General features: G+C 36.7%; 8 protein-coding genes across 12 annotated transcripts; 4 read left to right on the forward strand and 4 right to left on the reverse strand.

Annotated features, from left to right (window-relative positions):
* Window positions 1–4,984: 4,984 nt before the first annotated feature.
* Window positions 4,985–6,211, forward strand: Mic26-27 (MICOS complex subunit 26/27). 2 transcript variants are annotated; one of them, XM_088037736.1, is made up of 5 exons: window positions 4,985–5,099; window positions 5,144–5,429; window positions 5,478–5,723; window positions 5,781–5,923; window positions 6,142–6,211. In XM_088037736.1, exons 1-5 carry the CDS (start codon window positions 5,085–5,087, stop codon window positions 6,169–6,171), a joined length of 720 nt encoding a protein of 239 aa, XP_087893862.1. In that variant the 5' UTR covers window positions 4,985–5,084; the 3' UTR covers window positions 6,172–6,211. The 2 variants fall into 2 exon arrangements, with proteins under 2 accessions (XP_087893862.1, XP_087893864.1); XM_088037738.1 differs by having other exon boundaries at window positions 5,150–5,429.
* A 378-nt stretch (window positions 6,212–6,589) lies between these two features.
* Window positions 6,590–7,964, reverse strand: LOC148175039 (uncharacterized). Of its 2 annotated transcripts, XM_088037734.1 has the most exons (3): window positions 7,634–7,964; window positions 7,117–7,570; window positions 6,590–7,066 (listed from the first exon to the last, which is right to left on the reverse strand). In XM_088037734.1, exons 1-3 carry the CDS (start codon window positions 7,953–7,955, stop codon window positions 6,637–6,639), a joined length of 1,206 nt encoding a protein of 401 aa, XP_087893860.1. In that variant the 5' UTR covers window positions 7,956–7,964; the 3' UTR covers window positions 6,590–6,636. The 2 variants fall into 2 exon arrangements, with proteins under 2 accessions (XP_087893860.1, XP_087893859.1); XM_088037733.1 differs by having other exon boundaries at window positions 7,117–7,964.
* Window positions 7,965–8,005: 41 nt separating this feature from the next.
* On the forward strand, window positions 8,006–9,510 carry LOC148175040 (dual specificity protein phosphatase MPK-4-like). The gene is made up of 2 exons (XM_088037735.1): window positions 8,006–8,154; window positions 8,204–9,510. The coding sequence occupies exons 1-2, from the start codon at window positions 8,111–8,113 to the stop codon at window positions 9,129–9,131; spliced, it is 972 nt and encodes a 323-aa protein (XP_087893861.1). The 5' UTR covers window positions 8,006–8,110; the 3' UTR covers window positions 9,132–9,510.
* LOC148175041 (beta-catenin-like protein 1) lies at window positions 9,500–11,456 on the reverse strand. The gene is made up of 3 exons (XM_088037731.1): window positions 11,365–11,456; window positions 11,069–11,269; window positions 9,500–11,020 (listed from the first exon to the last, which is right to left on the reverse strand). Exons 1-3 carry the CDS (start codon window positions 11,392–11,394, stop codon window positions 9,584–9,586), a joined length of 1,668 nt encoding a protein of 555 aa, XP_087893857.1. The 5' UTR covers window positions 11,395–11,456; the 3' UTR covers window positions 9,500–9,583.
* A 63-nt stretch (window positions 11,457–11,519) lies between these two features.
* On the forward strand, window positions 11,520–11,979 carry NdufA3 (NADH:ubiquinone oxidoreductase subunit A3). Its single transcript, XM_088037740.1, has 2 exons — window positions 11,520–11,610; window positions 11,664–11,979. The coding sequence occupies exon 2, from the start codon at window positions 11,671–11,673 to the stop codon at window positions 11,908–11,910; it is 240 nt and encodes a 79-aa protein (XP_087893866.1). The 5' UTR covers window positions 11,520–11,610; window positions 11,664–11,670; the 3' UTR covers window positions 11,911–11,979.
* Window positions 11,978–15,017, reverse strand: Pi4KIIalpha (phosphatidylinositol 4-kinase II alpha). The gene is made up of 7 exons (XM_088037732.1): window positions 14,927–15,017; window positions 14,350–14,839; window positions 14,182–14,300; window positions 13,094–13,294; window positions 12,910–13,041; window positions 12,253–12,860; window positions 11,978–12,205 (listed from the first exon to the last, which is right to left on the reverse strand). Exons 2-7 carry the CDS (start codon window positions 14,564–14,566, stop codon window positions 12,124–12,126), a joined length of 1,359 nt encoding a protein of 452 aa, XP_087893858.1. The 5' UTR covers window positions 14,567–14,839; window positions 14,927–15,017; the 3' UTR covers window positions 11,978–12,123.
* A 50-nt stretch (window positions 15,018–15,067) lies between these two features.
* Window positions 15,068–16,154, forward strand: LOC148175044 (stromal cell-derived factor 2). Its single transcript, XM_088037739.1, has 3 exons — window positions 15,068–15,245; window positions 15,421–15,783; window positions 15,831–16,154. The coding sequence occupies exons 1-3, from the start codon at window positions 15,170–15,172 to the stop codon at window positions 16,055–16,057; spliced, it is 666 nt and encodes a 221-aa protein (XP_087893865.1). The 5' UTR covers window positions 15,068–15,169; the 3' UTR covers window positions 16,058–16,154.
* Window positions 16,155–16,552: 398 nt separating this feature from the next.
* On the reverse strand, window positions 16,553–20,730 carry LOC148175045 (inter-alpha-trypsin inhibitor heavy chain H3-like). Of its 3 annotated transcripts, none has more exons than XM_088036215.1 (12): window positions 20,600–20,730; window positions 19,869–20,014; window positions 19,577–19,822; window positions 18,445–19,458; window positions 18,104–18,398; window positions 17,775–18,056; window positions 17,691–17,720; window positions 17,603–17,638; window positions 17,408–17,452; window positions 17,103–17,357; window positions 16,881–17,052; window positions 16,553–16,828 (listed from the first exon to the last, which is right to left on the reverse strand). In XM_088036215.1, exons 2-12 carry the CDS (start codon window positions 20,001–20,003, stop codon window positions 16,624–16,626), a joined length of 2,715 nt encoding a protein of 904 aa, XP_087892341.1. In that variant the 5' UTR covers window positions 20,004–20,014; window positions 20,600–20,730; the 3' UTR covers window positions 16,553–16,623. The 3 variants fall into 3 exon arrangements, with proteins under 3 accessions (XP_087892341.1, XP_087892340.1, XP_087892342.1); XM_088036214.1 differs by having other exon boundaries at window positions 20,596–20,729; XM_088036216.1 differs by having other exon boundaries at window positions 17,103–17,354; window positions 20,596–20,728.
* Window positions 20,731–21,291: the final 561 nt, after the last annotated feature.

Consider the following 21,291-nt stretch of genomic DNA (forward strand, 5'->3'; position numbering starts at 1 on the left):
ATTTTTGATATCGATATCTCGCTTATTTTTTTTAGAGTAAACTTAAGTTATTATACATCAGCGTACGCAGAATTTCACGCAGATTTCAAATCTGGGATTTAAATTCAGATCCGACAACAGATAACTGAGTTATGGCCGATCAAAGTTTCGGATAGTTGATTTTCATTTTTTCTCATTTTTCCTAATTTTTAAAGTCAAATATCTCGGAAACTATTTCAGATATTGAGATGCGGTTTGCGCCATTCTTTTTCTCGGCTCATTTTACGTAAGAAAATGTTCTCAAAAGCCCAAAATTCGATAGTCGTTTTTTCGCGAAAAAAAATTACGACTCAAACGTTGAAAATTTTTAATTTTTTTTATTTTTGGCCATAACTCGTAAGCTATTTGTCCTATAAATCTCAAATTTGGCCAGTAGGTAGATTCCGAGCTCCTCTTTCCATTGATATGTAATTCAATGTCATTAAACGTCGTTTTCATTTTGAAAACATTGATTGAAAATCACCTTAAAATGATGTTTTCAAATCAGTTTTTGGCCAATACCTCGTTTATTTATTAAGCAAACTCAACGAATATGAGTCTCATTTTACGCAGAATTTTACGCTGAATCCAAAACCATGATAATTTTTTAATTTCTGTCAACAAATAACAGAGTTATGGCCGTTTGAAATTCTGGGTTTTTGCTAGAGGGCCAAATTTTCGAAGGTTTGAAACAATTCTTGCTCGATATCTCAGAAACTATTTCAGATATTGAGATGCGGTTTGCGCCATCGTTTTTCTCGCAATTTTTTACATAAGAAACAGTTCTTTGATTTTGCCTCAAACGAAAGTTACTATGGCCAAGTTTTTGATATCGATATCTCGCTTATTTTTTAGAGTAAACTTAAGTTATTATACATCAGCGTACGCAGAATTTTACGCAGATTCCAAATCTGGGATTTAAATTCAGATCCGACAACAGATGACTGAGTTATGGCCGATCAAAGTTTCGGAAAGTTGATTTTCATTTTTTCTCATTTTTCCTAATTTTTAAAGTCAAATATCTCGGAAACTATTTCAGATATTGAGATGCGGTTTGCGCCATTCTTTTTCTCGGCTCATTTTACGTTAGAAAATGTTCTCAAAAGCCCAAAATTCGATAGTCGTTTTTTCGCGAAAAAAAATTACGACTCAAACGATGAAAATTTTTATTTTTTTTTATTTTTGGCCATAACTCGTAAGCTATTTGTCCTATAGATCTCAAATTTGGCCAGTAGGTAGATTTCGAGCTCCTCTTTCCATTGATGTGTAATTCAATGCCATTAAACGTCGTTTTCATTTTGAAAACATTGATTGAAAATCACCTTAAAATGATGTTTTCAAAACAGTTTTTGGCCAATACCTCGTTTATTTATTAAGCAAACTCAACGTATATGGGTCTCATTTTACGCAGAATTTTACGCTGGATTCAAAAACATAATAAATTTTTAATTTTTGTCAACAAATAACCGAGTTATGGCCGTTTGAAATTTTGGGTTTTTGCCAGAGGGCCAAATTTTCGAAGGTTTGAAACAATTCATGCTCGATATCTCAGAAACTATTTCAGATATTGAGATGCGGTTTGCGCCATCGTTTTTCTCGCAATTTTTTACATTAGAAACAGTTCTTTGATTTATCCTCAAACGAAATTTGCAAATTTTCGCAAAAATTCATAACTAAAACTATAGCCAGATTTTTGATATCGATATCTCGCTTATTTTTTTAGAGTAAACTTAAGTTATTATACATCAGCGTACGCAGAATTTCACGCAGATTTCAAATCTGGGATTTAAATTCAGATCCGACAACAGATAACTGAGTTATGGCCGATCAAAGTTTCGTAAAGTTGATTTTCATTTTTTCTCATTTTTCCTAATTTTTAAAGTCAAATATCTCGGAAACTATTTCAGATATTGAGATGCGGTTTGCGCCATTCTTTTTCTCGGCTCATTTTACGTTAGAAAATGTTCTCAAAAGCCCAAAATTCGATAGTCGTTTTTTCGCGAAAAAAAATTACGACTCAAACGATTAAAATTTTTAATTTTTTTTATTTTTGGCCATAACTCGTAAGCTATTTGTCCTATAGATCTCAAATTTGGCCAGTAGGTAGATTTCGAGCTCCTCTTTCCATTGATGTGTAATTCAATGCCATTAAACGTCGTTTTCATTTTGAAAACATTGATTGAAAATCACCTTAAAATGATGTTTTCAAAACAGTTTTTGGCCAATACCTCGTTTATTTATTAAGCAAACTCAACGAATATGGGTCTCATTTTACGCAGAATTTTACGCTGAATTCAAAAACATGATAATTTTTTAATTTCTGTCAACAAATAACCGAGTTATGGCCGTTTGAAATTTTGGGTTTTTGCCATAGGGCCAAATTTTCGAAGGTTTGAAACAATTCATGCTCGATATCTCAGAAACTATTTCAGATATTGAGATGCGGTTTGCGCCATCGTTTTTCTCGCAATTTTTTACATAAGAAACAGTTCTTTGATTTATCCTCAAACAAAATTTCCAAATTTTCGCAAAAATTCGTAACTAAAACTATGGCCAAACTTCTGATTTCGATATCTCGCTTATTTTTTAGAGTAAACTTAAGTTATTATACATCAGCGTACGCAGAATTTTACGCAGATTCCAAATCTGGGATTTAAATTCAGATCCGACAACAGATAACTGAGTTATGGCCGATCAAAATTTCGGAAAGTTAATTTTCATTTTTTCTCATTTTTCCTAATTTTTAAAGTCAAATATCTCGGAAACTATTTCAGATATTGAGATGCGGTTTGCGCCATTCTTTTTCTCGGCTCATTTTACGTTAGAAAATCTTCTCAAAAGCCCAAAATTCGATAGTCGTTTTTTCGCGAAAAAAAATTACGACTCAAACGATGAAAATTTTTATTTTTTTTTATTTTTGGCCATAACTCGTAAGCTATTTGTCCTATAGATCTCAAATTTGACCAGTAGGTAGATTTCGAGCTCCTCTTTCCATTGATGTGTAATTCAATGCCATTAAACGTCGTTTTCATTTTGAAAACATTGATTGAAATTCACCTTAAAATGATGTTTTCAAAACAGTTTTTGGCCAATACCTCGTTTATTTATTAAGCAAACTCAACGAATATGGGTCTCATTTTACGCAGAATTTTACGCTGGATTCAAAAACATAATAATTTTTTAATTTTTGTCAACAAATAACCGAGTTATGGCCGTTTGAAATTTTGGGTTTTTGCCAGAGGGCCAAATTTTCGAAGGTTTGAAACAATTCATGCTCGATATCTCAGAAACTATTTCAGATATTGAGATGCGGTTTGCGCCATCGTTTTTCTCGCAATTTTTTACATTAGAAACAGTTCTTTGATTTATCCTCAAACGAAATTTGCAAATTTTCGCAAAAATTCATAACTAAAACTATAGCCAGATTTTTGATATCGATATCTCGCTTATTTTTTTTAGAGTAAACTTAAGTTATTATACATCAGCGTACGCAGAATTTCACGCAGATTTCAAATCTGGGATTTAAATTCAGATCCGACAACAGATAACTGAGTTATGGCCGATCAAAGTTTCGTAAAGTTGATTTTCATTTTTTCTCATTTTTCCTAATTTTTAAAGTCAAATATCTCGGAAACTATTTCAGATATTGAGATGCGGTTTGCGCCATTCTTTTTCTCGGCTCATTTTACGTTAGAAAATGTTCTCAAAAGCCCAAAATTCGATAGTCGTTTTTTCGCGAAAAAAAATTACGACTCAAACGATGAAAATTTTTATTTTTTTTTATTTTTGGCCATAACTCGTAAGCTATTTGTCCTATAGATCTCAAATTTGGCCAGTAGGTAGATTTCGTGCTCCTCTTTCCATTGATGTGTAATTCAATGCCATTAAACGTCGTTTCCATTTTGAAAACATTGATTGAAAATCACCTTAAAATGATGTTTTCAAAACAGTTTTTGGCCAATACCTCGTTTATTTATTAAGCAAACTCAACGAATATGTCTCATTTTACGCAGAATTTTACGCTGAATTCAAAAACATTAGAATTTTCAATTTTCGTCAACAAATAACTGAGTTATGGTCGTTTGAATTTTTGGGTTGTCGCCAGAGGGCCAAATTTTTGAAGGTTCAAAACAATTCGTGCTCGATGTCTCGGAAACTATTTCAGATATTGAGATGCGGTTTGCGCCATCGTTTTTCTCGCGAATTTTTACATAACAAAAAGTTCTTTGATTTTTCTACAGTCGAAATTTGCAAATTTTCGCAGAAATTTACAACTAAAACTATGCCAAATTTCTGATATCAATATCTCGCAAATTTTTTAGAGTAAACTTAGGTTATTATACATCAATGCACGCAGAATTTTCCGCAGATTCAAAATCTGGGATTTAAATTCAGATCCGACAACAAGTAACTGAGGTATGGCCAATCAAAGTTTCGGATAGTTAATTTTGATTTTTCCTCATTTTTCCTAATTTGTCCGAACGATCTCAAATTTGGCCTGTAGATAGATCTCGAGCTTCTTTTTCGATTCAGGAATTTGACTAAAATCATTGATGCGGGAGAAGCTGGTTGATATTATAAAATGTTAATAAACAACAAAATTTTAAAAAATGTATTTTTCCAAATTAAAAAATTGAAGCACAATTTTCAACGGGGTGCTATTTTCAGGTTCAAAGGAGTGTGGCTTACTTGGAAAGTTAAGAAACAATGATTTATGGCAACAAACATCTGACGTGCATTTGAAATCCAAGACATTGCGCATGCGGAGCGTTTTTCATTGGGTTTTTGAGTCCGGCGATTTTCGAGCATTCTGTGCGTTCTTAGCGTGGTATTTATGAGCGCACAAAGTTGAGTAACAGAAAGCATTGCGCATCTTTATGAACGCTTTTGTGTCACATTTTACACAAACTTTACACAGACTAATTTTTATGAACGCGGTCCTGAATCTAACCCTGTTTGAAAAAATCGAGCATGCGCACGTTGTGAAACACATGACAGTCGGCCGAACTGTCAAATTTATGTAACCCAAAAAAGTAATTTTTTCTTCTGTGCAAAATTCGTAAATAATGTATTCCAGAAAAGTAAGAACTCCTTCATTTTTGTAGTCTTAAGCATGATCAGTAAGTTTCAGTTACTGAAAGCAGCATTACTGCCAGCTGCAGTGTTGGTTTCTCAAGAAAAGGGGCAAATCCCTGAGCCCCCACAGTTATGTCGAGCAAGTGAACTGCCAATTTACGTTCCCAACCCACCACCAATTCAAGATGAGCCTGAGAAACTGATACAGACACCGGCAGTAATAGAAGAGAGTTGTGGGACTATCAGAGAGCAAGTTACTAAAGTTTACTCTGAAATGCAAGCTTACAAGAAAGTTGGGACTGATTATATTGCACAGAGCAGAGAAAATGCTGACTGTAATTAAAGTTCTGCTATAAAAGATCAGTTTAAAACAACTGTTTTAGGGCTCATTACATATTTAAGGAAAGAAGACAACACCACACCAAAAGCTGGCGCTATAGCCATTGGTGGATTGACTGGACTAATCTTTGGATTGAGAGGAAGGTTCTTTAAGAGAGCCTTGTATGCAACTACTGGAGCCTTAGGCATGGCTGCTGTCTGTTATCCAAAAGAAGCTTCAGAGTATTCACAGATTGTTATAGCAGAATCGAAAAAGTATGCTACTATTGCATATAATTTCGCCTATGGAGGTATGTTTTTTTAGAGTTGAATCTCCTTGATGATATTCACATTCTTCTATGTTTAAGTCAAGAAGGATGATCCACCATTGGAACTTCCATCTTTACCAAAACTCCCATCAAGCTTATCTGAAGCTTGGGACTCTGTAACAAAATCAGCATCATCTCTTGTTTCAGGAGTACAACAGCAACAGCAGCAGCAACAGGAGCAGGTAATTACAGAGCAAGTGTTAGAGCTGACAGAACAGGATGCTTTATCTATTGTTACAAAAGCGCATGATGAATCTTCTAGATCTTGTCATTGTCCTGTTGGTGCTTGTCTTGGACATGATACTTAACATTTCAAAATTTGGTGCTGGTTGTGGTAAACGCACTCATTTTTGCTCAGGTGGTTTTGTAGACTGTCTATTAACATGATTTTTTTTTCCAGGTGCCACAACCTCTTAAGAAAGACAAGTAATACCATGTAAATACCCGACATTAAAATGTATATACTCTGAGAGCGTTATATGAAAACCCTTTTTTCTTTACTATAATTTTATTGAAAAATAAAACGGCTGCTATCACAGCAACATTACAAATGAAAATAAATCAATGCGTTTAACGTAATAAATGACTAAATTTACTTAATACTATTTTAACAATATCAAAAAATATTATGTAACATCACAAATGCAGTATCACCTAGCGAAATAAATTTAGCTGCGCTCCAATTTCAATTTAGGTACATTCTACGTTACGTAAAATGCGCAAAAACTGCACCAAAAAATTACAATGAAGACGTTTTTGGGACAGTGCAGTCCTTTCAGTAGTCTTGCATTTGATAAGATGTAATACAAACATGTACAAAAACTTAAACACATTCTGTGTACACCTCACTCTTGAAACAAATTGTTTATTTTGAAACATTACATGAGAAACGAACTTATTTTACTTTATATGGTGTCATAATTCCTTCCATTTTGACCTGATTTTTTGATGCCATTCTTTTGAGAACACTGCTCCTTGTGGAATATTTGGATGACTGATTGTAAGTTTGCTGTAATTTAGTGGCCAACTCAAAATCAGCTTGTTCTTGCAAAGCTCTTTTAATATTCTCGCTAATCAAGCTGGTTTCTTTGAAATTTGTTCTTTTCACGGTTGGGAGGGTAAATTCAGTTTTACATGAGCTTCCATCAGGGATTTTGCTGGATTTCAATTTTTTTGTACCTTTGTTGTCAGTTTTCTCTTGCTTTCGCTTCAATGTGATACCGCCCTGTGCGTCAATATTCTCCTTTTTACATGGCTCCGAACATAATCTGGCAAAAGCAGACTCTAAATGGTTCATGTTGATTTGATTTTGCCCACTTGGTGCGCTGAAACCAGAAAATTAACGAAAGGAGACTCAACTTGGGGTTATACTTACAGTATTTTCATCTGGGGACTAACATTTGGTTTTCTACTAGGAACTTTGATGGGGGTCAACCCCTTGGAAGGTGGATTGTGCCGGTAATCAATGGGCTTGAAATATAGACACTCTGATTCGATACTATTACTCCTATCATTTGATCTTTCAGACTCTGTTATCTCTTGTATTCTTTTATTCTTCTTCATAACGTGAGATTCTTTCATGATGTTCTTCTGAGTGTCTTTTGAGCTCACATTTTGGCATAAAATCCTACAAGTATATTCCTTTGTTGCAAAATTATTAAAGTTTGGACGTTTTAGGTTTTTATCTTGACTTTTAGGATCACTTTTTGATGTAGACGATACAGAAATCACTGGTTTTGTTGGTTTAATACTAATTTTGTCAGTTTTTTCTCCTAAATTCGAGATCTTCTCTCCGACGCGCTTACTTTCATTATTTGCTTTGTACTTGTCTAAAACATACAAAAAGTCGCGTTGAGAAACGCATGGTAGGTTATGTTTTGTCAAAGTGGTACCTTCATGGTTTTCTCCGCTACTATTGAGTTTATTTTTAACCTGAAGCGGGAATAGGTCCTGGATTGTTTGCCAGAGGGTCTCGTTGACTAATTTCTTGGATTTTGTGGCTGATCTAAGCCAAGAACCAACTCTTACCCTGCAAAGAGGACAAACAACATTCGCGTTTTGCGTCGTTGTTTCGAAGCACGACAAACAGAAACCGTGAGAGCATGGAAGCGTGATCGGTTTAATTAAAATGCTTCGACAAATGGGACAAATCACATCATTTCCACTTAATTTCTTATTATCGAACTTATTTACTTTTGCACGTCTAGGAGCCATGTTTTATTTACTACTCTGACATTTGACGGAAATGGAACTAGAAACAAACAACGGGATAAAAATATCCCTACATAATGTCAAAGGTAACTCCGCAACTGTCAGAATGGTAAACAAAAATGACGTTATTATTGGAGTTCAATACATGACCATGTAACATGTTTAATTCGGGCGTTGATGATATCTGTAAAAAGGTGAAAGGGTGAGAGGCTTCAACAGAGTTAATTCAGTGATTTACGTAACCATTTCAGATTGTTTTCTGACGAAATGGACCTAACTAAAGATGATTCTTTGTCGCCAATAAGTATTGATTTAATTGAACCAAATCTCTACCTCGGAGGTTTGTCAGCAGCCAAAGATGTGAATACGCTTGTGAGGTTTAAAATCACGCACATTCTAACCATTGACACCTGCCCCTTACCCAGAAAAATCCTAGAACTGAAAAATGTCACCACAAAGTTCATACAACTGTCTGATCAACCCAAAGAAGACCTCGTGAGCCACTTTGACGACACTGAAGCCTTCATTCTTGAAGGAACCTCAAATGGGGCTGTCTTAGTGCATTGTTATTTTGGTGTCTCCAGAAGTGCCACTGTGGTTATAGCATACATAATGAAAAAATATCAACTCTCTTACAGAGAAGCCTTTGAGAAAGTCAAGTCTAAAAGAAGTATAGTCTACCCCAATCAAGGCTTCGTCTCCCAATTACTTCTCTACAAAGAAATGGGGTACCAACTAGACCCCAACAACATGAAATACAAAATCTTCAGACTGAACATCGCCGCGGATCAAGTCAGAAAAGTGAAAATCCTCCCGCAGAACTTCATGGATTTAATAAAATTTGACCCAGGTTTGACTCAGACTGAACCTGAACCTAATGTATATCGCTGTAAAAAATGTCGCCGCGTTCTTGCTTGCGAATCTAATTTAATAACACATAAAATTGATGGAGAAGTCTGTACAAAAACTTACTTTATTGAGCCTCTAGCTTGGATGAATGTAACTCAAACCACTCAAGAGAAGTTGCATTGTCCTAAATGCAATGCCAAAATTGGCTCTTTTAGTTGGATCATGGGGTGTCAGTGTCCCTGTGGTGTCAAAGTAGCCCCTGCCTTTTACCTAACTCCCTCCAAAGTAGACTTCACTAATGTTGTTAAGAATGTTGAGATGACTTTCTAAGTACCTGATACTCTGCCAATTTGGGTGAATTATTCAGACTTTATGTTGACAATATTTACAAAGTGTTGAATATTTGTGAATGTCTTCCATTGTTGGCGTTGATTTGCCTCTTTGTTACCTGTTTGAGACGTTATTTTTGCTTAAATTGTGTATTTGAAAGACTAGAATTTACAAACTGTTTTGCTCCTTAAATGAACCAGATTTTCTCCAGAATTGTAATCAATACTTCTTGAAGTCCAGGTAGTACAAATTCGCTTCATCTCCTCTCTGGAGGAACATCTTAGCGGCCCCACTGATACATGAAACCCCAAAAAGTGATTATATGTGGATTCCAAGGTGCTCACTTATTTTGAATAAATAACTTAGTGTTGTGTACATTCTTCGGTGGTTTTATTACCCTAAATAAGATAACGCGTTTAAATTTCATTTTATTTGATTCCCGAACGAGTTTATCAAAATTTGTCGACTAAATGTAGAATATGTTGTTGCTCCTGGTCCCGCCACTCTTTATCGCCTTCATCTCCCAAATTCCCGGCGTATTCTCGCATAATGTGTCTGATGGTCTTCAGCGACGCTCCTCGCAGATTCAATATCTGCATGACCCGCTGTTTAATACTTGCAGGCCCCGCAGCGCAAACTTCCACGATTATGTAATCCACCAACTGCAAAGTGAACAGTCCTCCTTCTAAACGTTTCATGTAACTAACATCGTCATCTTCGGCTCCGTTTTCCTCGTCGTCATCAATCGCTTCAACTTTCTCCAGATACTTAAAATGTAATTCGAGTAACCTGTCCACTTTTTCGTGGTCATTTTCAGTGAATTTACTGATTAGTCTTTGTCGCTGCGACCCTCTACAATTTCGCAGCATCGAAGCAATAATTGAAGCAACGTGCTCTTCGTGTTCTTCTGTGGATAGAACTTTTTTTCGGTTCTTCTTAGGAGTTTTCATGAACAGCGGGAAAATTGTACGTAGACCTAAGATATCCACGAATTTGTTACAATTGTCTTTGCCATGGGGCCCTGACATGGCATAGTCTAAAACTTTCAGTGAGCCGTTCCGTGACGTTTTCTTCTCTCGCAGCATCAAGTTCATTAACTGGAGACCTTCACCTTTGAGGAATCGGTCGCGATTTGGCACTACCATAAGCGCGCTACATAAACAGTTGAAGAGATTCTCCATGAGCTCGTGTTCTTCGGCGCTGGAAGGATCGTGTCTTTTATAGAACGCCAATTGTTGTAAAAGTGTATCAATTCCGTCCATTTCGCCTAAAGTGGTTCTGTTTTTTTCGTTGTCTTGGAGCAAAATCGATAAAAGTTCGCTGACGTATAATTTGTTTGGATCAAAAGGAGCCTTCACTTTCAGTCGTTTTAGTAGCCACTGGAGCAAACCTTGTTTCATGGCTTCATTACAAACGTCGCTTCGCAATTCTGTTAGGTTTTCTATGATGGAAAGGGAGTTGTGGACGCCGTCTGCCTCTTCTTTCACGGATTCGTCTAAACGGTCTAAGTTTTGTACTAAGAGAGCGATTACTTGGTGCTCAAGGAGGGAGTCTATTAGAGCCTCTGCGCCTTCCTCTGACTCATGGAGGATGTTCACATCTGTGAGCTCTTGGAGAAGTTCCACGGTAGCCACGGCAACGTCTGTATTGTCATGAGCCAGCAATTCCAACAAACTGGGAATAATCTGCAATTTTACCAACAGAGGATAATAATCAGGTGCAGTGGCTAGCACTCTCATCTCCTGCAAAATTTCATGCAACTCCAATTCACTCTCCATGAACTTTTCAGGAGAATCAGGGAATTTAATGCGCATTTCCCTGTTCTTCAAGCTCCTTTTTTCAAAATTTAGAACAATTCTTTTGATTGCAGTCTCATCAATGACTTCCCCCTAAAATTACAAGATAAAAAAAATAAAGGTAAAGTTGAGAGAACAAACTTCAGTTTGCTGAGTTTCGACAAACTTCAGAATCTCCTGCCTTTCTTCTTCTGAAATCTGGTCGAGTGTCTGCAATGAAGGCGTGGGGGACGCAGCCCGAGACATTCTGTTCGCTTTGTCTCTGGCGATGCGGCGCATTTTTTTCTGTTTTTCGATTTCTTCATTTTCGGCTTCAGTTGGTCGTTTCACGCCTTGTGGGGGCTGAAATCATGAAGTATTACAACTAATTCACTTTTCGGCGTAAGTAAACAACTTGAAAATAGGTTAGAACACAAACTTGGAATATTATAACTTACTTTATAATCTAATAGTTCTCCAATATCCATTATTCACGGCGAACGGGACTTGGGAATAGAAACCACGCACTATAATTGAATAAATTTGTTTATTCTTGTATTTATTACAAATTATGACATTAACCAAAATGACAAATGACAGAAAAGTGACATCAAAATCCCTAAAAAAGCAAAAGTTACTGAAATCAGCTGTCAGGTTATGTCATTGTAAATTTGCCTCTTTTTTGTCAGTTTTGGATTTATAAGGTAAGAGGCTCCGTTTTTTACCAGTAAAAACTTAGATTTATTGTCGAGAATAGTTCCATAATGGCTGCAGCCCCCAGTCGTGGTCTGTTTGGGCTTCTTAAGAGAGGATGGCACGAGTTTCCCGATATCTTTGGAAGTGGGATAATGGGGCTCATTGGCATAGGTCTCCTCGTCGGTAGTGTCTCTTATTACTACAAAATAGATGGAGATAACAGACGGTATAAAATTGAGTATACAGTTATCCGTCACGACGATCCTAAGGCTCAAAAAGTAAGAAAAGACTATTTAGGAGACCAGTAAAAATCCAATAATTAATATACGTTTTATTGTAGTACCTCTGTTTTCGTTTAATAAATAATTTAATCACTTTGTAACTTTTTAAATTGACAAAATAAATTTCACAATAATTTGATTAAAAAATTTCCTAGTTAAAATAACAGTAGCAGTACTGTATTCATATGATAATGTATTAAAAACCTCTGGCCTATTTTATTATAGATATAAAACAATATGTTAACACCATGAAAAGAAGGGGCTTTTGTCCTGGAAGCGTTGTGTGAAATTGAAAAATCGCGATGTTTGTTGGCTTTGAGACCTGTAAAAGAGTGGTAAAAAGTCTGATTTTGTGACTTGTTTATTTACCTTTCCACAACAACCGCCGGCATCTGCACGAGTTGCACTGGTGACTTTCCATCCTTTAAAGCTTGGGTTAGATTAAGAATTTGGCCCCTAACTACTGACATTTGTCGTTCGTAAAGACTCCTGTCGAAACCTTTATCTTGCTTAAATAGTAAATATAAATCATCACATAAATCCTGTACAAAATTCATATCGGCTAGGAGTGGTAAAACAAGATCTTTCGTTTCTTTACTGAAGGGAACTTTGGCTTGTGGTAACCATGCCCAATGGTAGGGATACGCTCTCCAACTATCGGGATGCTTGTAAGGAAAAGCTAAACCATTATCTATCGCAGCGATGCTAATCTCCGGGAGGTGAACAAGATTCCAGTCCGTGATTTCCGTCAACTCCACTGGCCCATTTCCGTTTGAAATTGTCGGCTGTTCGTATTTTATAAGCCAATTATCGTTTCCTCGATCTGTGTTTCTTATAATATAATCTAAAACTACTAAACGTTCAAATTGAAGCTGAAATTTCTGAGCCATTCGTGTAGGCAAAGGTTCCACCTCGAATCGTCGCAACCAAAAATCGGCATCTTTGAAACCGTCGACAAACAACTGGAATGAACCACACTGAAAAACAGAATTATTTTGTTGTTCCAACAAATAACGAGAAATGAACCTTTGGTGGGAGACCTATCCTATTAAACCGTAACCCGACATTTGGAAATTGCTCCATTATAGCCCTCTTCATCCGTGCTTTTTGCCTGTCTATTCTAGGATAATTAAAAGTTTCTGATACTAATTTTACTACCTGGAATTGAGCGAGTTACGACACAGATTTAAAAAATTGAGTGCTTTTATACCCTCGTTTTCGGGACAATGTTGAGATTGAGTTTCGAATCGACCAAATATGCAGCTGCCTCGGACAAATACCCTTGATTAGGAATTAAACATGACCTTCCAAAACAACACGGACAACACAATTTATGCATCCACTTTGTCCATTTCGGGTTGAGACGACCGTAGGGCTCCTCGTCTTTGGGTTTGAAAACTGCGATAATTTTCTAAAAACGATTATTTCGTGTTATTAATCATGTATCTGCTGTTGAAACTTAATATTTCGCCCCACCGCGGAAAGCTGATACCGTCGTGATATTATTTTCAAAAAACAGAATCATGAGGATGTAAAAACTGAATTTTTTTCAGATTGTTCATTCAAGGATAATACGGAAATAAACGCCTTGATCACAGCAGTGCAAAATTTGTCGGTGCGAATTATTTAAACAAGTTAGATAAACATTACGATGTTATTGTGATTTTAAATAGTCCTCGATCTTTGCGATCATGTTATCAATAGTCCCAATTTAGCTGTAATAAAAATTTCAGCGGAACTTTTCAATGTAATTCTTTTAATAAGTATATCGATTTGTGAGGAATAATCCAAAGGTATGAATAGAGTCTCGCTCGTCACACCTCCCCGAAAATTCCACTTAATTTTTGCCCAGAGAACGGCCTAACATAATTAACTTATAATGCAAGCAACAAGTCACTGGGCTAGTTCAAATACAAAAAAGTCGCTCATGCTTGTTTTTCCCATATTCGTCATCCTGATTACGCTCAATATTGGTCATGGTACCAGCAAAACATCTAAATTATTGTTTTTTAATGCTAATGAGATTGCTTTTTAGTTCAATAAACGATAAAAATTATTAATATTGATAAGATATAAATACTGAAATATTAAATACATTGACGTAACTTATCAGAGCGAATTGATTGAAACAAAAGTGTCTCAGTAAAAAATTGAAACATTATGCTTGTTGGTAATTAAATGTTTTTTTTTCTCCCCAAAATCTGATTTGATTTACAGTTGACACGCATCACATGTTTCATGTAGATAAAACTGGGGCTTGTATAGATCTTACAATTAGATATCAAAATGAATACTAACTCCAGAGGGATTTTTGGCAAAGTAAGATCCACTGGAGCCCTGAGAAATGCGTTCAGGAAAGATGCCATTGTCAATAGCAACTTCTGCTTGCCACACCAAATCACTGAAGGCAGGATCATCTAGAATCAAAACTGGTTACTCCTAATTCATGTCTTTGATTGTGGTTACCTGGAAACTGATTGTAAGAGACATCCAGCCCTCCTAGGAGCGGCTGCGACTCTCTATTTAATCCTGGGGAATCCAATGCTGGTTCAAAGATAACTTCTGGGACTAGAGGAACGTCCTCAGCTGAACTATCACTACAAGCAACTGACAAGGCACTGTGCACTTCGTTTACTGTCACACTAGAGTTAGCTAGAATAGGAACAGTCTCACTGGCACTCATCACCCGATTTGGCAAATTTGGTTCTGTTTTTTAGCATTTACTTTAACTGATATGGTTTTTTGCTTTAACCTACTCTAAATTAAAACTGTACAAAAAGATTTATGTTTAAAATTAGAAGCGCATTATTAATTGACTAGAATTTAATCGGCATTGGTAATCAAGACTCACTACAAATCATGTACAACGTGACAATAGAAACATCGCATTAAAATCGAGAACTGTGAACACTGAAAGTCACATCATTTCATTGCAGATGACAGCAGATGACAAGACCTGCAACAAATTATGTCGTTTGGGTCTTTCGAGTGACGGTTGGCATTAGTTATTTACAGAATCTAAAAAAGTGCACGCTAATTTTACCTCCAATAATCATTGCAAACGACGAAAAACACTTGTTAACGTTAACAATAGTATAACGTAGGTGTTATCATGAATTATCTATCGTTTATCGCCACAAATGAATCACTTTGCGTTATCAGTTTTGGGGAATTTAGTCGGATTAGTTAGTCGGTTTCCAACGTTACAGGGAAATTTTTTGTTGATCAGTTGCTTTGGTGATCTGTCATCACATGTGTCACTAGTGTCAGCGCAAAAGAGCGGAACATGAAAAATATAAGAATAATAGTTTCTGCAATAATACTGACTTTGTGCTTCATTAATAACATAATTTCAGTCGATGGTAAGCTATAATAAATAACCGTGTACATTAATACAACAAAAATCAATACTGTATTTAAAAGTCGCATTTTATCTGTTCCTGTTGTGGCTAATTTTGATTGGCTCTCCTAAAATTATGAATATAAACCCTTACGTGGATTCTTGTAATAATTAATGTGTTACCATTGCTATTATAGGTAGTAAACAAAGGTTTGTAACATGCGGTTCTGTGGTAAAATTGCTAAACACAGATCATCGTGTCCGTTTGCATTCTCATGACGTCAAGTATGGAACAGGCAGTGGACAGCAGTCCGTCACTGCCACTGAAGTCCAAGAAGATATTAACAGTCATTGGGCAATAAAAGCAGAGTCAGGAAAAAATTGTGTCAGAGGTGAACCCATCAAATGTGGTGCTGTTGTAAGACTTGAACACTTGGAAACCAAGAAGAATTTACATTCTCATCATTTCTCAAGTCCTTTGAGTGGTTACCAGGAAATTAGCTGCTATGGGGACAATGGGGAAGGAGATTCAGGAGACCACTGGGTAGTAGTGTGTTCAGGTATTATAATTAAATGTTTAGACAATCATTATAGAGAGATTTTCTAGGCGATAACTGGCAGAGAGATGATAGTGTGATGCTAAAACATGTGGATACAGACATGTACTTATCAGCTTCAGGTAAAACCTTTGGAAGACCAATTAATGGACAAATGGAAGTAGTTGGAGTACGCTCTTCTACTGGTTCAGTCCACTGGCAGACTATGGAAGGAGTTTTCTTACATGCTCCTGATTTAGCAGCAAAGCACATGCATACAGTACATACAGAACTATGAAGGGGTAGTTAGATATTTTAATTTATTTTGTAATTTGTATAAATTTGTGATATAAGAAGACAAAATAAAGTTGACTAAATGTCGCCAAGTAATTTTATACCATATTTTTGTTAACTTTTTCGGCAAAATTTGGTTCCCAATACTGTATGGTTGGTGATATTACTTTCTTTGAAAAACATTTGCAAGCGATAAAAAATTGTAATTAACTTCGTATTAGTGGAACAGAGGATCACTTTTTCATGCGTTAACATTTTTTCGACATTTGTTCGCTAAAACGCGACACTACTCTCTTTCAGTGTTGTAATTAGCGCCTAAAGCTAAACTTATTTCATCTTTTAAACTGAATTCTTAAACACCAACTTATAAAACTGATCTATTTCTTAAAGCCGTTGTAAAAATGGTGGATGCGCCAGATGCGTTATTACAAATAATATTTTTTGTCCATTTCTTAAATTTAGGTGACACTCCTTTTGGAAACATACGTTTAACAAAAAATTAGAGGTATAGTATATTTATTACAAAACTTTTTCGGTAAATTTGTGTAAAATACATTATCACAGAAGCGTTTACGGCGCTGGAGAGCTGATAGGGGCTGCAGAACTGCTAGGGACTTCAGAGCTGCTAGGGGCTGCTGAACTGCTAGGGGCTTGAGAGCTGCTAAAGACTTCAGAGCTGCTAGTGGCTTCAGAACCGCTAGATGCTAGAGAACTGCTAGGCGCTGGGGAGCTGCTACTAACATCACTATCAACCGGACAACAGATTCCGGCAATCCTGCAACATTTAAGGTTCATCTCATCCTGCACCAAGAACTTCAAGAACTTACGTTTTTAAGGCACAGAAATATTGGTTGAAAACATTCACATCTGTTAAAAGTGAAAATACTTGAGGACACTTGGCCAAAGTAGTACATACTCCCGCTGTACCATTAATGGGTGTGGAGGGACACTCTGGTTTCATTAGCACATCTTCAGTAGCGGTCAAAAGCGTGTAATTTCCTAATAAAAACCAATTTTGAAGTTCGCTCATTTTTGTGGAATTCTCTTACCTGATGGGGTACTCAGAGTACCATTCTCTCCAAGAATGTCCTTAAGCCATGGAAGTTGATCTTTGATTTCTTGGTACGGATCTTCCGGTGTTATTGGTGTTCCGACTCTGTCAACTAGAGCTGACTCAAATTGAGGTGCTGAGTCTTCTTCATATTCTACGGCCGGTTCAGCCACCGGCATCGGTAGCGGTACTCGTGGATAAAAACTAACTGCATTTCTGTTGCTGGTGTAACTAAATGGTCCTGCTGCTGCTGCTGACATAATATTTTAAAAAATGAAATTAATTAGCTCAATGATTTTTTACCTTGGGCGAAAACTGGGCTTGGTGGTGGCAAAGAGAGCGTTGGTGCTAATAAAAAAATTAAATTAAAATCAGCAAATTTATACTTGACAGTCGTTAAAAAGAGCTAATTATTCCTTATTACCACCGATTACAACATCAATTACAATAGTTAGGCAGAGCTTTGTACGTATTATAACTTCCACATTTTTTTTTTACCTGAAGCAAAACCGCTTGCTCCTCCAAGTTGATAATCTAAAACCAATTGAAATGTATCACCACTAAAAAAAATTCGAAGGAAACTTACTTCTATTCACATATTGATCAAAGTCAGGGGCTGAAAACAAACGGATTATTAACTATTATAGCACAGTAAAGACTCGCAACTTACATTTCGAAGCGTCTTGAGTGTCAACAGCGCTGGTATCATTCGGTTTGACCACAACAAGAGAACTAACAGGAGTAACGAAAGAATATTTCAACGCGGTATCCAGCGCTTTTTTGGTATATTCGGTTTTATTTTCTGCAGCATCTCTCGCTTCAAGTACTTGTTTCACTGTTAAGTACGCCCAAAGTCTTTCCAAGTCCCCGACTGGATTTGTGATTTTCGGGGTCCACTCAATTGGTCCTCTGAAGCCGTTTCCATAAATTATAGGAGATTCAAATCCTTCATCTAAAATCGTTCGTTATTTTCGTTTACATAAATTTTGGGGTACAAACCTGCAAAGTAACCAGCCACCACTAGTTCACTGCCGCGGAAGAAAATCGGGAAGCGAGTTTTTGTCAGTTTAGTAGCATTAGAAACGTATTTAAAAGACACGTCGTTAAGTAGCGGCGAAGAGATTTGTTTGTAAAACTCTTGTAGTTGGAGACTTGCGTCGGCGGCTTCGTAAATATGTCGCGCAAAGCCTAAATTCTTCAGGGATATTTTTTGTAAGAAGTCTCTGTCGGCACCATCGCCGAAGGAAAGAGAGAAAATGGGCGAACGGAGGCGCCCGGTGTTAATTTCAGAGATCTACAATAAAAAATTAATTCGTGTTCAAAACTAATAAAATTCTTACGTCTGTTGTGATTTTTTCAGGGCTAGTTTCACCCACGGTGGGCTCTCCATCAGTTAAGAAAACAATAATGGGTTGGTGGGTGGTATTAGCATTTTCCGCGTCCTTCTTCACAAGTTTTAAACCTACTTCCAAGGCGGATTTGATGTCGGTTCCACCATAAGCGTTGAGTTTGTCGACGACTTGTTTGGCTTTCCTTACATTGTCTTCATTTGCTTCGTAAGGTGGTGGCAACTGTTGGTCTGTCTTGTTCTTTTTGGGTTGTTCTGGGTCTGCGTAGTATGACCATGGGTCGTCTCCAAGCTCGTAGTCAACTTCAACCTTGTCAACATTCCAAACTTTAACAGTGGAGCTAAACTCCACAATATTAAACAAATCTTCTTTCTTGAGCTCAGACAAAATACTGTTCATTGCCTCTTTTAGTTGTTTGATTCTGACACCATCCATGCTACCACTCGTGTCTAAAACGAAGATAACTTGCTTCGGAATAGGTGGGATATCACTTGGTGCAAAGAAGTGGACAAAGTATCCATCTTTCAACAACACTTCTCCTCCTTGAGGATCTCTCTCAACGTCATACTGCACCACGAACTGCCCGGCCAAACCATTTTCTTCTTTTGTCCCCAAACCAGTAGCATATTGCTTCTGGCGTTCAATATTCGGATTAAATTTGATGTTCGCTGTAGTTGCGTTCACTTGGTTAATTTCTGCGGACGAAGCAAGTTTGTCGTCGTCGCCTTTGGAGATCTCGTTTCCGGATCGCAAAGGAGGAGACTTAACGAATTTGAGAGGGCGACTTTCATTGATGTTCACTTCAACGTTCAAGTCTTTGACTGGTTGTCCTGGATGGATGTTGATAACGATTTCGTATTGTTCATTTTGGCGCTGAAGCAACTCTTCGTACATAAGAGTGAAAATCGCTTTTTTCTGCGGTTCGACATTCACCGACACTGTGAATCTGTTAGAATCTCTGGCGTTGGCTTCCACGTGAGCTGCGGCTTGACCGCGGTTTATAGCCTGAAGAGAAAACAATGTTTTAGCAGTGTTTGTTCTCACGATGCAATTTGTAGTAATCATGAACTTGACCTCGTCCCCAAGACCCCAAGGTGTGAAACCAGTGAGTATTTTTTCTTACCTCAGTGTAAATCTGTTTTGCTTCTTCCTTTTCTTTCACATACGCTTTGTAACTTTTTCCGTCGATTTCCATGACAAATCCGGAAATGTAGGCAGTTTCTGGAAGCACCACCGAAAATGTAGCTTCCTGTGCACTTTTGGCTAGATTTTTCACTTTGCTAACGACGGCAGTCGTAGCAAAGCGATTGGTAACGTTCGTGGTGACTTTCATATCATAAATTTTAGGTACTATTGGTACTGTGTCCTCCTATAAACACTGTTTTAGTCGTCAGAAATTTTGAGCATTTCTTTACCTTTGAGTTGGTTGTTTCACTGGAGGTTTCTTTTGATGCTTCAGTTGATGAAACGACTAAGCCGTCTCGACCAGTGGAAAATGCAGTCGTTGCAGCGATACATAGAGTTAAATAGAGCAAAAAATTTGGCCCCATGGTGGCTAGTCCTTGAAGAAAGTAAGTTTGTAAAAAAATTCCTTTCAATTGCAAGAAACTTTAAGTACTACTGACATTTACTTAGTTTTTAAATAATATAGTGACTAATTGGAATTTCCATGATTTGTTTACTTGTTAGAGGCGGGATTCCCCTTTTGCATTACTGAAAGTGCCCGTGACTGATTGATGTAAAGTTCGAGATGAAATTGGCATTAGCAATTAAGATCAAAAGTATTCTGGGAACTACTAATTTCTAGAATTACGCGGTTTTAAATATTTATGTTCATGTTTGTTTAATAAACAAGAAAACTTGTTTTGTTGTATAATCGACAACTTGTTATTCAAAATTGATAACTGTTCGAAAAATGTGGCGATTCTGAAGTAGCAACAAAGTAAAGACGAGTTTCGGTTCCTTTGAGATTTCGATGCGCACGATGTTTCTTGTTTTTCACGATTTCGTCCTCATCAGGGTCGATTACATAATATATGACCGCACCGCAGAAGAGAAGATTTAAAGACTTAATGGACAACGAGTAGAATAAGATATCTTTGTAGAAATACATCTATTAATTAAATGCTCAGAACAACTTACCTACTTTAAAAGTCCAGCAACTATTATAAACTACCACACAGCCTACAACTACTACAAAAGACACAAGGCTCACGTTGAGTGTTGATGGTTAAATTTCAAACCGGTATTATATCTCAGTCCTCAGTCTCCCACCAGTACTAATAAATTTACACTAATGACCTCGGGGGTCGGGTTATCCCAAGAAACTCAACATCACTGTTTGATGTAAATTATCACGAAGACATTGCTTGCAGAGGATATCTAATCTTTTTCTTTTGAATGGGTAATGATCGGGACTAGTTTTCTAGCTATCTAAGCAATTAGATATCGTTCAAACTAAGATTAGGTCAAAATTATCTGCAAGTTTTCAGTAAATGTTTATTTACTTGGTTTGAAATGTTGATGGAATTTAAAAAAAGTCATATCGCCTATACAGATTTTTGCGTCATTATTTTAATTAGAGGAAATTCAGTATTATTGTTGTTACGCTATTCAATTTAGTGGAACGGCGAAGTACTCAAAAGCTGTTTAGGTATTTTTGTACCCGGAAGTTTAAAACCAGTCAATTCAAAGAAATATTTTCATAAAAAAGACCTGCACTAAGAATTATTTAGTGTTAACTTCTTTAGAATGAAAGTAATCAGTGCGAAAGACGTCATAATTGGTTTGAAGAATTACATAAATAATTGCCTACTTCTAAGAATGCTTATATGGGCT

The sequence above is a fragment of the Gnatocerus cornutus genome, chromosome 5, assembly GCF_029298725.1.
Source record: "Gnatocerus cornutus isolate USDA-ARS CGAHR chromosome 5, icGnaCorn1.1, whole genome shotgun sequence".
Classification (NCBI taxonomy): domain Eukaryota; kingdom Metazoa; phylum Arthropoda; class Insecta; order Coleoptera; family Tenebrionidae; genus Gnatocerus; species Gnatocerus cornutus.

What these genes read in the sequence shown, in the direction of transcription:
- Mic26-27 (XM_088037736.1), top strand. An exon ending in ATATAATTTCGCCTATGGAG is followed by an intron (nt 5,724 to 5,780) that starts GTATGTTTTTTT and finishes TCTATGTTTAAG; the next exon opens with TCAAGAAGGATGATCCACCA. An exon ending in AGCAGCAGCAACAGGAGCAG is followed by an intron (nt 5,924 to 6,141) that starts GTAATTACAGAG and finishes TTTTTTTTCCAG; the next exon opens with GTGCCACAACCTCTTAAGAA.
- LOC148175039 (XM_088037733.1), bottom strand. Translation starts at nt 7,955, where the DNA reads ATGGCTCCTAGACGTGCAAAAGTAAATAAGTTCGATAATAAGAAATTA. An exon ending in AGTCCCCAGATGAAAATACT is followed by an intron (nt 7,067 to 7,116) that starts GTAAGTATAACC and finishes TTCTGGTTTCAG; the next exon opens with CGCACCAAGTGGGCAAAATC.
- LOC148175040 (XM_088037735.1), top strand. Translation starts at nt 8,111, where the DNA reads ATGTTTAATTCGGGCGTTGATGATATCTGTAAAAAGGTGAAAGG. An exon ending in ATCTGTAAAAAGGTGAAAGG is followed by an intron (nt 8,155 to 8,203) that starts GTGAGAGGCTTC and finishes TAACCATTTCAG; the next exon opens with ATTGTTTTCTGACGAAATGG.
- LOC148175041 (XM_088037731.1), bottom strand. Translation starts at nt 11,394, where the DNA reads ATGGATATTGGAGAACTATTAGATTATAAA. An exon ending in GAGAACTATTAGATTATAAA is followed by an intron (nt 11,270 to 11,364) that starts GTAAGTTATAAT and finishes TCATGATTTCAG; the next exon opens with CCCCCACAAGGCGTGAAACG. An exon ending in TCGAAACTCAGCAAACTGAA is followed by an intron (nt 11,021 to 11,068) that starts GTTTGTTCTCTC and finishes TTGTAATTTTAG; the next exon opens with GGGGAAGTCATTGATGAGAC.
- NdufA3 (XM_088037740.1), top strand. Translation starts at nt 11,671, where the DNA reads ATGGCTGCAGCCCCCAGTCGTGGTCTGTTTGGGCTTCTTAAGAGAGGA.
- Pi4KIIalpha (XM_088037732.1), bottom strand. Translation starts at nt 14,566, where the DNA reads ATGAGTGCCAGTGAGACTGTTCCTATTCTAGCTAACTCTAGTGTGACA. An exon ending in CTCTTACAATCAGTTTCCAG is followed by an intron (nt 14,301 to 14,349) that starts GTAACCACAATC and finishes TTTTGATTCTAG; the next exon opens with ATGATCCTGCCTTCAGTGAT. An exon ending in TTGCCAAAAATCCCTCTGGA is followed by an intron (nt 13,295 to 14,181) that starts GTTAGTATTCAT and finishes AATCGTTTTTAG; the next exon opens with AAAATTATCGCAGTTTTCAA.
- LOC148175044 (XM_088037739.1), top strand. Translation starts at nt 15,170, where the DNA reads ATGAAAAATATAAGAATAATAGTTTCTGCAATAATACTGACTTTGTGC. An exon ending in TAACATAATTTCAGTCGATG is followed by an intron (nt 15,246 to 15,420) that starts GTAAGCTATAAT and finishes TTGCTATTATAG; the next exon opens with GTAGTAAACAAAGGTTTGTA. An exon ending in CTGGGTAGTAGTGTGTTCAG is followed by an intron (nt 15,784 to 15,830) that starts GTATTATAATTA and finishes GAGATTTTCTAG; the next exon opens with GCGATAACTGGCAGAGAGAT.
- LOC148175045 (XM_088036215.1), bottom strand. Translation starts at nt 20,003, where the DNA reads ATGGGGCCAAATTTTTTGCTCTATTTAACTCTATGTATCGCTGCAACG. An exon ending in AAGCCCAGTTTTCGCCCAAG is followed by an intron (nt 17,358 to 17,407) that starts GTAAAAAATCAT and finishes ATATTATGTCAG; the next exon opens with CAGCAGCAGCAGGACCATTT. An exon ending in TATTTCTGTGCCTTAAAAAC is followed by an intron (nt 16,829 to 16,880) that starts GTAAGTTCTTGA and finishes TAAATGTTGCAG; the next exon opens with GATTGCCGGAATCTGTTGTC.